The sequence below is a fragment of the Spinacia oleracea genome, chromosome 6 (genome assembly GCF_020520425.1).
Source record: "Spinacia oleracea cultivar Varoflay chromosome 6, BTI_SOV_V1, whole genome shotgun sequence".
Taxonomy (NCBI): domain Eukaryota; kingdom Viridiplantae; phylum Streptophyta; class Magnoliopsida; order Caryophyllales; family Amaranthaceae; genus Spinacia; species Spinacia oleracea.
The window spans coordinates 48,727,698-48,744,160 of NC_079492.1; the positions used below are offsets into that span (position 1 = coordinate 48,727,698).

A 16,463-nucleotide genomic window follows, 5' to 3' on the forward strand; every position below is an offset into this window, starting at 1 on the left:
TCCATAGATGGAGTATTTAATGCCCATATTTATATTTCCGATACGATCCATATTTCGGTTTCCGGCAAATATCATCGTTTCCGGAGTATTCATTTGCTTGACTTTGACGATCTCAGCTCCCACTGAAATAAAGATCCGTCGATTCCGAATATCCATAGATGGAGTATTTAATGCCATTAAATACTTGATCCGTTTACGTACTATTTGTGTGACCCTACGGGTTCAGTCAAGAGTAAGCTGTGGATTAATATCATTAATTCCACTTGAACTGAAGCCGCCTCTAGTTAGGCATTCAGCTCACTTGATCTCACTGAATTATTAACTTGTTAATTAATACTGAACCGCATTTTTTAGACTTATCATTAAATGCATACTTGGACCAAGGGCATTATTTCCTCCAGTCTCCCACTTCTCCTTAGGGACAAATGTGCATTTCCTAATTCCTTTGTCGCTCGATGCTTGCTCTTGAACATAAGGTAAGAGTTGTCATCCTTATTATGTCCAGAGGTGTTTCTCGGTTTCAGAGTTCAACTGATCAAATAAACAGATAATCATAGCTTATGATTCATCTGAGCACGACCATGCATTTTACTGTTTCTAACTCTCCGAGTGGCCTTGTACAACTTTCAGCATCTCATCCCGATTTATGGGAGGACAATCCCAATCTTGCGATCTTGAGATTAGACTTCGTTTGATAGGTGATTACCTGAGCGTTGCCTTTATAGCCTCCTTTTACGGTGCGACGGTTGGTCAACGTCAAAGTAAGAAGTTCTCAAACAAGTAATCTCAAATCACTCAGGTATGGAGGATTAGTGTCTAATAATTTTAATGAAATTTACTTAAGACAGATTTTCATCTCTTACAGTAAAGTTTCATAGGTCTGTCCGATACTAGTCTTCCCAAAGTAAGTATCTTTGCAAATGATTATGACATTGCCATGTCCACATAGTTCAAGAAACAGAACTACTAGTCATCTTGCATTCTAGTCGTCTAATGTTTTCTATGCGTCCATCTTTATAGAAAACTCCGACTAGGGACCATTTTCAACTTTTGACATTCAAGTTCACTTGATAGACATTTCTTAGTCACAGGACTGGTCCTGACAGTCTATCTTGAATATATCGTCAAATTGAAGGGACTCATCATTTAATACTAAACCAAGATTAAATGGAATATGAAAATACATTTCATATATGATAAATGTTGAACCCTAATGTTCTACAACCATGGGCCTCAAACCCATCTTTAAAAACAGTTTATGGAATTCAAAGCTATGCTTGATTTCCAGTGCTACAACGTGAGTGTTGCTTCTCACTTATTGCATAGGTTTAGTTGTCATGCTTTGCCAATCTTAATATCCTTTTCATCGAATGTTCTTCGAGATAGATGATAAGATCTTTTGAGTTTGTTTATTATGTGATCTAGTCTTTCCTACTTCGATAGTGGTTCTACGCATTTTGTATTGAAGAACCATTAAGTCAACAGACATGTGATCTACCCAAGTTCAGTGAAGAACTCTTTAACATAAACAACCTTTTTTTATTGCTTCTTAGGCAATAAGTACTTTTACTTCAACTGTATAGGTTGCTAGTGATGCTTTGGTTGGATTTACTTATCCAAGCAGTTCACAGATATGTGGAAGACTTTCCAGTTGTATCTTAGAACATAGAAATTTATATTTAATTTCCCACGCAACAACTCATGGTCTCCAATCCATGTTGCCATTTCAAAACACGATGCTCTTTAGCTCGTCCTTGTCAATGGTTAACTCCAAAGGAATCTTGATTGATCCTTTGCCTATGTTTATGCGTGTAGCATCAATATTTATAATATATTTATTTCCTTGAATCAAGAACTACTCTTATGTACCTTTTGAAGTACTATAAGTTTTTCTTGATCTCAATCTAGTTGATCTTCACTTAGATCAATAGAGTTTGGTATATGTTCGTCATGCCTAAATTCATACGATACGTTTTTTTTTGCGATCCTCATATTATATCATACATGATAAATTGTTTTGCAGAATTATTGTCAATTGAATTCTATTCATGTAACTTTAGCTCATTCAATTTCAGTAGATACTGAATTCAGCTAAATTCTTTGACATATAATATAGGTTTAAGAATCTCACTTGGATCCTTTGATGTTTAACTTAGTAAATGCTTATACATAGTTCAAACATTCTTTACTTAGATTTATATATTCATATGGGTCGAATGTCTCCAATGGAGTCTTTCGTGTTTGATGCCATTACTTAATCCAAAACAATATTATAAGATCTTTGCGAATGGATCTTAATACCCAGTATGCACTAAGTTTCGCCTTGGTCCGTCATTGATGAATAATTTCAAACCTAAGTTATTAGAATTTGAATGTTATTTCACAATAGAGAGATATGTGTATGACACACATAGGACCAATTAAGTTTTTATGTACTCCCACTAAACTTCTTATATATCTATAAGAATCATGTACATTTTATGAAACTAAAATACTTATTAGCTTCACTAAAATACAATTTTAATTCCCAATTTGCTTGCTTAAATCTGTACTTAGATTTCATAAGCTAGCTTTCCTTTTCAAGTATTTATTTGGATCCACAAATCCTATGACATACCATGTACATAGTTTCTTCCAACATTTGACTGAGGAAGATATTTTGTCATCCAATTGCCATATGTACCAATATGCAATCATTGCTTGAATTATAGACTTGAGCATTACGATTATGCATGAGGTTTCAACACAATCCATGCCATGAATTTGCTTGTAACCTTTAGCAACTAATCTAGCTTTGTGTGTGAACACAATTTCATGTTTGATGGTTTTTATCCTTAAAACAATCTTGCAACCAATAGGTGTGAAACTATTCTTGCAAATCAACAAAATGTCAATTTTGTTATCAAAACATTGATTCTGTTTTATGGACTTTAACAATCTAAAACATTTGAGTCTATATATGGCCTCTAACCATTTAAGGGAATCTGGGTTTCGTCATAGCTTTCTTACAAGTCACAAACTCATTAATCTACATGATAATAGTTTGACTGCAAGTTGTAGGTTTCTTCACTATCTAATAGAAGAATCGCATAGCTTCAGTGACATGAACTCCATGTTTCTTCACTATCTAATAGAAGAATCTCATAGTTTCAGTGACTTGAACTCTATGCCTACATGGGTATAGAACCTCAAACAATAGAATATCAATAGCCACTTGAAAGTCCTTTGAATATTCCGTTCTCCTTGAAGCACTTGTAAAGTCTTCTAAGAGATGTCTATTCTTAAAAGCCACTTTTAAAGTCCTTAAAGAATACGTGTTCGGATTTTCTGAAGAACTACGAAAATCCTCCGAAATTTCCGTTTATGTTTTTTGTTCGCCTCGAAGACTTTCGAGGTCTATTTTCTCCCACTTGTCATTTTGGAAACGAATCTCCAAAAGGACATCATTTCGTGCAAACAAACATTATGTTCTCAAAAATTCGTGGTAGAAACAATACCCTTGTGTCTCATTTGAATAAATCACAATGAAACATATATCTATACTTGGGCCTTAGTTTGTCGAATAACAAACACTAAGCTCCCACTGAGTTTAGCAACTCTTTAGATATATTATGAAAAGATATTCTGAAATTACTTTTCAATAGCTTTGACGAATTTGGTTTAGTTTGGTGGTAGTTGAGCATTTTGTTTTAGAAATTATAGGAAAAGTCTTTATGATTCATCATTGATCGAATCAAGTATTAATTGACTTCGATCATTCCAAGTTAGATATGCCATATCTTATGGAGCTAGATCGTGAAATTACAACACACATTGATGATCATTTTTGGTCTCAAGTAATCATTAAAATGATCTATCTTAGATCTTTATGATTGCTTACCAAGTGGATTTTATACTTCTGAATCTTTGGACTAGCCAAACAGATTCAAACTTATATCACATTGAGTAAATAAACCTATATTCACTCAAATCTTTGTGAAATAATAAAGTCATAAAACCTTTCTTTAGCTTTTAACTCTATCGTCTAGGCGTTCTAACAATAGTTCATATATTTTGTTACTTTCAACAAGTAAGACTAGCTTGTCTTGAATTGATCTAGAAATCAATCAACTTTCAAAAGTCCATCAAAATAGAGCTTATGAATGTTAACTTGTTGATATGTTCTAAGCAACAATGCCAAAGATTAGTGGAACTCAAATCAGGGGGTTGATTTGAACCTAGTAAATTTCTTATTGTTAAAGAGTAAGCATATTGACTCAAACCGTAAATGACCATTTCATTCAAATAAACAAACAAACAAGCATTGTTTTCGTTCTTCTGAATGTGAGTCTTTCTGTGTTTGAAGCAGAAATTTAGGTATGCTGATTATGGAACAAAATAGCCATTAAGATCCAGCCTTTGAAAGGACTTAAAACAAACTAGATGACCCTACAACTAATGTAGCATTGCCATGCTTCATTTCCCACTTGTAGGTCATTAGTGTATCCTAGCTTCCATTGTTTGATTTATTACCGAAGTAAGAACCTCAAGCGGTATATGATACCAAGGAAGTTTGATTTCTAGGTCACTTCTCTTTAAACATAAACTTATAGGTAGAAACGGAATCGTAAATTCCTTTCATTTGTTCCTTGTTTTCCTATTTCTTGTACCCTTTCTTATAGTCTTAAGAATTGAATTCTTTAGTGTTGACTTTTATACATTGTCTAGACATGTCCCCATGTCACTCCAACAAAGTTCTTACCATTTAATTTTGAATATTAAGTTTCAACTAGCTGATCTTACCAGAAGCTTCTAAAGTTCTTTAAGCATCGATCTATTCGAATGTCTAGGGACTAGACTCATTCGAGAATTAAATGGACAAAGATATTAGGTTGTTAACCATTGGTAAAGCTGAGCGTTTAAACTCAATGCTTTATAATCTTAAAACTACATTGTATTTTTGAATCGACAAGCACCAATCGGTTCGCCATTCGATTTTGATATTCGAAAACAACCATAAAAGTCACTAAAAGAAACGTACATTTTAAATTGCTCATTTTCTCTCATTTCCGTGAATCATTCTTGGATTCACTACCAATCGAGGAAATTTACTGTTACCTTTCTAAAAGGATTTACTGCAGTGCAAGATATTTAATTATACACAATAATTAAAACATACATTGAAGCATGCAAAGTCTAAACACTTATCTTGAGTAATAACTTGAAAGTTAAAAAATCATGCAATTTAAACAAGTTATTAGCATTTTATTCGAATTTATTGTTCCGACAGGTGTGAATAAAATGATTCCAAGACCCTAAAACCATTGAAGAATTTAGCACATTATGTATTTTGACTCAATTCTAAAATATTTTAGGTAAGCAAAAGCCTTTTGCTAATAGTCTAGAAACTACTCTTGTTTGATAGGTACGTCTAAGAACTTATTAGGTAAACCTATCGAATTTTCCACGACATAAAAGGACTCCTTACTTATATCGTTGAGTTTCACCAAAACTAACATGTACTCACAATTATTTGTGTACCTTTCCCCTTTAGGATCAATAAGTAACACATCGCTGAGCGTAAAACTATTACTAGATTGATGTAAAGGTTATCCAAGTAAGTGTTATTTTGGCATGGCACCTTTTAACTCGATTTTTAAAGTTTGGAACTTAAGGCTCTTACTATGTTGGTTAGATTTTAAGTGAACAAAAATCCTTAATCATGCAACATAATCAAGCCATAATCTCATGCATAATTAAGACATATTTAAAGCAATAAATAACTTAAAGCATGCATAAGATAAATGTGATCAAGTATGGCCCGACTCCATCTTGAAGCTTCAACTTCAAAGTCCGTCTTGAAAATGGATTGAAACTCCGTCTTGAACTTCACCGTGGGAGGCGCCATTTTTCTTCAAATAGGATAAGCTATAATTAAACTAATTACAACTATTTGATGGTACGCAGACCATATATATTTGAATTGAAAAACAAACTTTGGTACATTAGACCAATTACATTCAAATTAATGGTACGCAGACCATATTTTCTATCCTATTTGGGCCATACTAGTCACTTCATAACCTGCAAAACAGTACATATACAATATATACCATTCACCCATTCATTATCATGAATGGCCCACATAGCTGGTTAGTAAAACACGTTATGCATCACTTAAATATTTGCAGCAATTGATCAAGGGCACCAATAATCTTCCAATTATTCAGTCCTTATTAATTCAAATCAAGTTGTTAAACCTTAAAGGATTTGTAGACCTAATCAAGAGTTTATGACTAAAATTGCTCCCACTTAAACCAATAACTTTATATGCTTTACTAATTTTAAACATAAAACTGTATTTCTAGTCTAACCGGAAACATACAAGTTTAATTAAAATTTAAAGCTCATAAAAAATTATAATCGAATCCATTTAGTTTAATTTATTTTCAGTTGATTTAAATGAATTTAAATTAATTCAAGGTTTAATTTTAGTAAAATAATTAGGATAAATTAAAATTTATAATAATTATAATATTCAAAATTAAAATCCAAGAAAACAATTTAAATTATCAATTTTAAAATTAATTAAAATTATTTCCAAACTGAAAATTTCAAATTAAAATTCAAAACGACTCAATCGTAACACGACGAGCACTTGGGCTTGCGCTCAAGCCCTATCGTGTGCACAACTGACCGCTCAGCGATGGCACAATGTAGCAGCAGCCACGCGCAAACGCAGCAAGCCAAGCCACGCTTGCGCGCAGCCTGCTTACCCGCATGCATCGCAGTAGCCCTCGTGGCGAGGCAACGCTCGTTGGTGCGCGGAGCAGCGACCGCTGGGCGACCCAGCTCTCGCCCTTGCGCGCGCGCCTCGTCTTGTGCCACGTCTATCGCCCTTCGCCCATAGCACGCAGCACACACGCCCAGGCTCCATTGCCTCGTGCGCGCGCCATGCCTTGGTTGCTATCTGCATTCGTACCGCATGGGCGACGAGCTCCCTTGCTCCCTCAAATTATTCGAATTTCAACAAATTAATCATAATTACAAATTAGGTTGTATAATTAACAAGTCTAGGCATTCAAATTTGTTAAACATATACTGTAGGTCAATCAAAAACTCAAGACTTATCAACAAGAATCGCAAATATTCAATTTAACATCTTAAATTTACAAACTTTTGCGTTCGAAAAACAAAAACCTCCGAAAAGTCATAGTTAGGCTTCGAATTTGGGAATTCTGGGTTCGGCCGAAAATTACTATTTTTGTCAAAATTTTAGAATGCCTTTTACATGCGGAATTGACACGAAAAAACTGCCGAAAAACTGCGTACATATAATTAAATAAACGCAGTTTGCAATTAATTAACAATGACGAAAATTAATCACCACTTTAAATTCTTTGCAAATTTGTAAAATTTAACCATGTTATGCAATTTAGATTATGAAAATAATAAGAGGCTCGTGATACCACTTTTAGGTTATGATACATATGACAAAACATAAATCATGTGGAAAAACCTTAATGCTAGGAAACATATTATTTACACATAATCATTTAGCATAATTCAGATGCATACACTTTGTAGCGTGCCCTCCCTAGCTGCGCTCGAACCGAACAAGAAAAATTCTTTAGGACTCCAAGTGTTGTCCCTCCGTAGATAGTCCACAGCACGTCCGGATCCGCCTTAAGCTTGACCAACTAGAATCGCCCTTAAGGTTCCTAGGATTTTCGGCTAAATAGGTTGCAAGTGTTTGGCTGATTTTTGCTCCAAAATCTTACCTTTGAATACTTCAATTGTGTGTATAAATCTGTGACCCTAGGCACCTATTTATAGTGTTATGGAAAAGGAATTATAATCCTATTAGAATACAAATTTATTTAATTAGAATCCTGCCAGGACTCTTTTTAAATAAACTTTATCTATTAGGATTAGATTTAATCATATGAAAAATCCCGGTAGCTTTAGGATTCGAGTAACACATACACGAGTGGCGCACAAGCACCGCACTTCCAGCACGCAGGCCTTACGGCCCACGCCGAGCGCACAGCGCAAGGCCCAACTCGTCGCAGCCCCTTTGCTTCGTATGCGCGCCCAAGCCTTGGCTGGGCCTTGGCTTCGCGCTGGGCCTGGTCGAGGCTTGGCGTGTGTTTGTTGCGCTTTGGCTTGCTTGACGATGGCCCGGCTTCGTGTTGCGCCTTCGTCTAGCGAGCCTCGTCCGATGCTAATTCGTACGATACGCTTCCGATTAAATTCCCGATTCCGGAATTCATTTCCGATACGAACAATATTTAATATTTCCGATTCCGGAATTATTTTCCGTTTCGAACAAATATTTAATATTTCCATTTCCGGAATTATTTTCCGATTTCGATAATATTTTCGATTCTGACAATATTTCCGTTTCCGGCAATATTTCCGATTCCGGCAATATTTCCATTTCCGATATTATTTTCCGATACGTACCAAGTTTCCGTTTCCGGCAACATCTATGACTTGGATAATATTTATACTTCCGATACGATCCATATTTCCGTTTCCGGCAATATCATCGTTTCCGGAGTATTCATTTGCTTGCCTTTGACGATCTCAGCTCCCACTGAAACCAAGATCCGTCGATTCCGAATATCCATAGATCGAGTATTTAATGCCATTAAATACTTGTTCCGTTTACGTACTATTTGTGTGACCCTACGGGTTCAGTCAAGAGTAAGCTGTGGATTAATATCATTAATTCCACTTGAACTGAAGCGGCCTCTAGCTAGGCATTCAGCTCACTTGATCTCACTAAATTATTAACTTGTTAATTAATACTGAACCGCATTTATTAGACTTATCATTAAATGCATACTTGGACCAAGGGCATTATTTCCTTCGGCCCGAATATGGTTGGCCGCCCTATATCGACGCTTCGGGTCACGATGTGCACCCCACCTATAATTTCACCCCCTTCACCGACGACGAGGCTCGTGCTCATCGTCTTGAAAGGGATGAACATTGGAGGATTTATGATTCAAAGGGTAAAGGGCATGCCTCAGGCCCTTCTTCTTAGGGTCCACTCCTTTTCTCCCCTATCTTGATGTGATGGTATGCTTGTGATCAGCTTGGGGAAGAAATGCGGAGTGGGGGTTTGCTATGAGGAGTGTTTGATTCTTGTTGGTGTTTATATGATGAGCTTATGATGATATTTTTTTGGTGTGTTTTGGCCATTTGGCCCTTGTCTACTAACATTTTTCTTGGTTGTTTTTAATTTTTTTTTGGTATGTTTCATTGCGGTGGGTTCACACTTTCCACCAATGCCTTGTTCGTCGATTCTTTGGTGAGCTTATTCGGTTTTTACCGGTTCTTTGCGGGACTTGCTCCCACGACACATCCGGTAATATCCTTCTAACTCTATTGCATTCTTTTGTACGGGCATCTTGCATATGGGGCATTTTGTTGGATGGGTAGATGTGCCCCTCCTTGTTTAGTTTTAGGCCTTGAGAACATGGCTAAATTCTAGCTTGGGGGGAGTTTTGTTGTGTGGTTGCCTATTTGTGATGCTCATGTCTTTGAAACCATACCCTATGTGCACTTGTATATATTAGTTTCTTTGTTTTTAGTTTGATTTAGTTTGATTTTAGATTCATTTATTTTCTTTTGTTTCTTTTTTGTTTTCCTTGGTGTGATTTCTTCTTTTCTTCCTTTTTCTTCCTTTTTCTTTGTTTTTCCTTTCCTTTTGTCAAGGAAAGCTTTTCTAGATTTTTAGGCATTATTCTTGATTTGGGCAAATAAAATTGGAACTTGTAGGTTAGAATGCTTTTATTCCTAATTGGTAGATGTTTGCACGGTTTTCAATATGTTGGGTCGAATCTAGGATTTAGATGTTTAAGAAAGTTGGTTGAACTTTGGGTAGCATGCGTCTTGAACCCTTGGTTTGTGGTAAGATGGTGTCGATCTCTCTAGTGACTTGAAACCGGAGAGAGTGGTATTTTCTCCCATGTGAGGTTCATGTTCAAATTAGCCCAAACACATATACATATATTGAGTGGCATGGATCCTTAGCATTGACTTTCTTATCTCCCGAGTTTGACTATTTCCTTCCCGAGACCGCGACCGAACTACTTTAGGGGACGATAGAGGCATTTCTTTCGGTGACTATTTTCTTTTTAGTTTAGGACTTTATTTTCTATTTTTCTCATATATTTTTGTTTGCATTTTCCCCCTTGCTAGCCATTTGAGCCTTTCCCCTTCATTTCTTATAAGCACATTACAAGCCTAATAGCCTTTGTTTTGTTTTCACCCTTAGAAGTGATAGTGAAGCTTTGACTTATGATGCTTGTTGGTTTTGAGTGAATATGCAAAGTTGAAGAATGATTGTTATTGGTATGAATGGCAAAGTTTGGGTAGTATGTTGTATATAGTCAATAAATGGTGCATAAGCAAAAAGAGAAAGTAAAGTTTTGAAAAAGCCAAAAATAGAGAAAACAAGGCATGAGAAAAGTTTTATTTGAAACATAAAAAAAGAGAAAATCAAATCAAGAAAAGTTCAAAAAGTTTTAGTTTAGTGTTGTTGTTGAATAAGCTTGGGGGTACCCAAATAAGTGGTATGAGTTTGTTATGGTTCGATTTCTTGAGTTGAGTTCTTATTGCGCTTCACTTTAGGTATGAGCACCAAATCCCAAATTTGTTCCACACCTTACCCCTAGCCTACGTTACACCCTAAAAAGTCCTCATGACCCTTTTGAGTTGAGTCATTGTCGGTGGAGGGAGGATTTGGTCAAGTTTATGGAATGGGATTGTCATGCTAAGATGTCGGGTAGCCTAATCTTGTTTTCTCCGGCGCCTTCGCGGTGTCTCGAGACGCTATTCTCAAGGGTGGATAAGATCTAGAGATTTGACGTGGTATGCTTGGTTGAAGGGGAATTGACTAGTGTTTGCCCTTAGTTCTCTTTGCTTGGCACTTGAATCTTTCACTCGACTTAGGACATTGGTTAGCATGCATTTGTTTATTTGGTTAGTAATGTTAGCATTCTCTCACACCTGTTCCATAATAAAGGCCCATTTCTTGAGTTTTGTAGTTTCATTTTTCGTTTTCTTTCTTTTCTATTTTCTTTTCCTTTCTTTTTCTTTTCTTTCTTTTTCTTTTCTTTCCTTTTCTTGGTTTGTTTTTCATTTAAGGTCTTGCCTTGATTCAAATTTTTGGAAGAGTTATGTGTGTTTCTCTTTGGAAACCCTTGCGAGATCCTACTCGCCCCCATGAGCGATTGTGGGGTTTAAAGAGCTTGTTGCATGCGCTTGAATGCAACCGTGATTCCTACGAAAGTGAGTTAGTCTGCATTCTTGTAGTTCTTATTTTCGTAGTTTTAGATTTTGAATAATGGCTCATTCTCTCCTATTTCATGCTTGGTTTGCTAGGGACTAGCAAACGCTTAGCTTGGGGGAGTTTGATGAGTGGCATTTATGTCGCTCTATGCCTAGGATTTTATAGAATTTTATTATGCGTTTTGATAGTTTTGTATATCTTTGTTGCATTTTTATCCCCTTATTCATCTATGAACTTTTCAGGTAAATTTTTTGGAAATGATGGAAAAGACTTGAGGATTGCTCGAAATAAGCCCGTGCGATCGCACAGAATTTCTTTGTGTTCGCACGGGTCAGCAGATTTGTCTCCAAAGTGAAGCAGGCTCGTGCGCTCGTGCTCCAGGAATGTGTGTTCGCACGAAATCGAAAAAACGATGCAGGAACTATTTGGGATTTCGTGCGATCGCACAGAAGAAGAGCCCGATCGCACGGATTTTTAGTGGGTTCGCACTGAATTTCCGTGCGAGCACATGAAGATTTGTGAGAATTTGGCTAAGTCAGGCCCGCGCGATCGCATTGTTTGTGGCACGATCGCACGGATCGAAGAAGAAATTCGTCGCTGAGCTCGCTCGCACGGAACCACAGCTCGCTCGCGCTGATGCGATCGCATCTGGGTATGCTCGTTCGCACGGCTGCGCGGGATCCCTTTTTCGAGTTTAAACTTCTCATTTTTAGGGGTTTGTATAAATAGATTTTTCATTATTTTTTATTAAACACTTAATTTCAGAAATAGAATTTAGGAAGTTTTAGAAGGTTTGCTCTTCAAGCTAGTGTTCTAGAGAGAGAAACTCATTGATTTCAAGCATCAAATCTGTAATTTCTTCAACTCTTTTCTTTTCCTTGCAATTTAATTCAAGTTCTTAGTATTTTGTTCATGCTATTTTGTCATAGTTCTTTGATTGTTCTTCAACTTCTTGAATTTCTTTTGCTTTGATTTTTTTTTTTTTTTTTTTTTGGTAAGCAAGTATTAGTATATATTATGCACAACAATTACAGAATAGTATCAAGTGGAACAACCCTCCACTGAAACAAGAAAACAGGCAACAAGCCAAGCAAAACTACCCTTCAACAAGGGTGCAGAACCAACTACTATCCTTAGTGCTAAGAGCTTTAGGCAACACAGAATGTAACCTATTACATGCACTACTCTTAATCATGCTACACACTTTATCAATGCAGCTAATCTGATTGTTCCACAAAGAATTATTCCTTTCTTTCCAAATATGGTAGACAGTACACCATACAAAGGTATAATACACCCTTTTTCTGAACTTTGAGATATTTCTCCTGTGAATCCATCTGATCAACTGAGGCAGGCTGCACTTAGTGAGACTAATGTGCAGAAAACTGGCAATATGAGACCAACACTGATAGCTAAAGTGACAGCCAAAGAACAGATGGTTATGGTTCTCAGTAGCAGCACCACATAGGAAGCATAAATCATCCATAGACAGCCCAAACTGTCTTAATCTGTCTTTAGTGTTCAATCTTTCTAAAACAGCTAGCCAGGTGATGAATCTATGTTTAGCTTGGCCTAAACGACACCACACAGCACTAGCCCAGTAAACTTTTGCAGCAGCAGGAAGAATCAACTTGCCATATGCTTTTTTGATTGAGTATTTCTGAATAGAACATAACTGAGCCTCAGACAAATGAGCTTTCGTCAAATCTCTAACATAACAGATAGATTTCCAGTACCAACTATCTGTGTTCTTAGGGGAATAATCCCACCACTGCTCCCCTTTGATGTATACAGAGAGAATCCACCTAACCTAGATATTATCCTTCTGAGTAGCAATCATCCACACAAGTTTTCTCATAGCAGCTAGGTTCCAAAGTTTTAAGTTAACAAGCCCTAACCCACCTTCATTCTTTGGTCTGCACAACTGTTTCCAGGCTACCTTACCAGGGCTACTAGAATCAGCAGCACCCTTCCAAAGAAAACATCTACAAATGCTATTAACAGCTTTGAAGATACTCTTGGGAAGAATCATAATCTGAGCCCAATATGTTTGAATAGTCATCAAAACAGATTGCACCAAGGTTAGTCTGCCAGCAAAAGACAGGTTTTTAGAACTCCATGCTTTGATCTTGATACACATTTTTTCCAGAATTTTTTCACAATCAGCAACACAAATCTTCTTTGAACAGATTGGAATGCCTAGGTATCTAAAAGGAAAAGAACCCTTAGCAAAACCAGTCATGTCCAGAATTCTCTGCATTGTGGAATCACTCACACCAGAACCATATACTGAAGTTTTAGAAGGGCTTGCTTTTAAACCAGTGGAGAGAGCAAACAGCTGAAAGCCTTGCATCAACATATGACTGAGTTAAAATCCCCCTTGAAACACAGAATGATATCATCTGCAAAACACAGGTGATTCAATTTGATCTCAGTACATCTGGGATGAAATTTGAACTCCTTCTTCTCACCAACCAACACCAGAATTCTGGATAGATACTCAATACATAGAACAAAAAGTAAGGGAGAAAGAGGATCACCCTGCCTGAGCCCTCTTTTCCCTTCAAAGAATCCATGCAAAGAGCCATTAATGGATAGAGAGAATGACCTCACACACTGCATCACCAATTGAGTGAACTGAACAGGAAATTTAAGGGCAACCATCATTTCTTCAATGAAATCCCATTCAACAGAGTCATAGGCCTTCTGAAGATCAAGCTTAATCAAACACCCTGCAGAGTTGGCTCTCCTTTCATACCCTTTCACTAAATCTTGGCAAACCATGATGTTATGTGCAATAAATCTGCTATGCACAAAAGCACCTTGGTTTTGAGAGATCAGATTAGGCAATACATTTCTCAACGTGGTGCATACCACTTTAGAGATGCATTTGTACAAAGTATTGCAGCAAGAAATACGTCTGAACTCTTGAACACTCTCTGGACATTTCCCTTTAGGGATGAGGGTAACACTTGTAGCATTAATCTCCTTCAGTAATTTCCCTGTGTTCAGAAAATCCAGAATAGCCTTGCTTACATCATCACCAATTTCCCCCCCACATACCTTTAAAGAAAGCACTCCCAAACCCATCAGGACCAGGAGCCTTCACACCATCAATATCCCACATTGCTTCTTTAATTTCATCCTTGGTGAATGTATGATTGAGCAAACTAGCCATCTCATCAGACACTAATGGCCCTTTGTTCACCACTGTTTGTTTAACTGAGGTTCTAGCATCCCCTTTTGTGCCCAAAAGCCATTTATAATATTCTAAAAATACATCAGGAACTTGCCCATGAGCAGAAGTCCAATTACCATGCATGTCTTTAATAGAAATAATTGTATTCTACACTTGTCTTTGTCTAATAAACCTATGAAACACAGCAGTGTTCTCATCACCCTCCTTTATCCACACTGACTTGGCCTTGTGAGCAAGAAAGCTCAGCAAAGCTTTATGAGCAACCAAATACTCCTGTTGAGCTTGTTTTTCTTTATTAGCCATCTCAACATCAGCAGGGTTTTTGTGTAATTCATCTTGCAACTCCTGCAATGCATGAGCTGTTTTTGTTTCCTTAGCCTCAATATCACCAAACCCCTCCTTATTCAACTTTTTCAAAGCAATTTTTACATTTTTCAGTTTCTGAACCACCTGATACATGGGTGTGCCAGACATATTCCAGGCAGTCATCACAATGTCTTTGTATTGAGGAGCTTCTTGCCACATGGAAAAGAACTTGAAGGGCTTTTTCCCTGCTGCCAAATAACGGTAAACAGAGACAGTGCCAGGGCAATGGTCAAAGTAGCCCTCATTTTTAAAACATACCTCAGTATTTGGATATTGAGTGAGCCAAGCCTGATTTATCAAAACTCTATCCAGTTTAGAGAACACTCTCCTACTGCCTTGTTGTTTATTATTCCAGGTGAAAAAATTACCATTTAGTTTAGCATCCACCAAACCACAAGTATTAACACAGGACTGAAAATCCTGAATTTCATGTAGTCTAACTACACTACCCACTCTCTCATCTGTGTTGAGAACACAATTAAAGTCACCCATCAAGATCCAAGCATCATTAACTGAACCAGCAATAGAGCAAAGATCTTTCCAAAGAGCAACTCTATCTTGTTGAGAATTATGAGCATATATAAAAGAACATTCAAACTGACTCTCATTTTTTGGTTTAATAATGGCACACTGAATTAGCTGACTGGAACTAAAATAGGGGTTCACCTGGAACTCAGATGGATTCCAAGCAAGAATAATCCTACCCCCAGGGTGACACATGTTATTGGAGGTGAAAGACCAACCAGCAAACAAATTAAGGTACAAAGCCCCCAGATTGTGAGCTTTGACCTTTGTTTCAAGGAGACAAACAAGGCTGCACCTATTGGAGTTCAAAAAGGTTTTAACATTTTTTTTATTTAGTGCCCCTATTCACCCCCCTGAAATTCCAGAATACCATTCTATCCATTAGAATCAGGAGGGATTCCACCTCCATCATCTAACACCAATGTATCACCTAAACTGTCATTACCAATTTGGCATCCAGTGCCCTGGAAAATCTGAAAAGAGTTAGCAACAATCACTGGACTATGCCTCTCTTGCCTTACATGAGCAGTTTTGCTGGCTGTAACAAACCCATCACTCTCACTAGTGCTAACAACCATGTTGGCAACAGGTTGGTTTTGGACTGTTTGGACTGTCTTAGCCACCCAAGTTTTCTTCCCTTTTTTCTTCCTACAGTCACTAGCAAGATGACCCAGGAGTTTACAGTGTTCACAAACAATAGGTTTCCATTCATAACCCACATTGATTGTTCTCAGAATACCATGTTCATCATGAAACTTAACACACTCAGGTAAATTCTGAGATAAAGCAACCTCAATCTGAACTCTAGCAAACTGCAATTTGTCCCTATTGATTGTTGCTTTATCAGCTTGAATGAATTCTCCAATAGAACTAACTATCTTACCCAAGCTCTTGTTCCCCCAAAATTTAAGGTCAAGATGTTTCAGATGCACCCAAATAGGTACCACCTTGACTTCATCCTTGAAATCCACAATATCTTTGTGCCAAGGTTTACAGATTACTGGTTTTTTGTCAAAAAGAGGGCTTAATAGCAGCTAAGATTTTGTCCCGATTCTCCATAGTGAGTAACCTAACCAGAAACACACCATG

At 37.1% G+C, this 16,463-nt stretch overlaps 1 protein-coding gene across 1 annotated transcript; it reads right to left on the reverse strand.

The window, feature by feature from the left end:
- Window positions 1–14,630: 14,630 nt before the first annotated feature.
- Window positions 14,631–15,569, reverse strand: LOC110790277 (uncharacterized). The gene has a single exon (XM_021995066.1). It carries the CDS (start codon window positions 15,567–15,569, stop codon window positions 14,631–14,633), a length of 939 nt encoding a protein of 312 aa, XP_021850758.1.
- Window positions 15,570–16,463: the final 894 nt, after the last annotated feature.

Coding starts and splice junctions, on each gene's coding strand:
- LOC110790277 (XM_021995066.1), bottom strand. CDS start 15,569: ATGTGTCACCCTGGGGGTAGGATTATTCTTGCTTGGAATCCATCTGAG.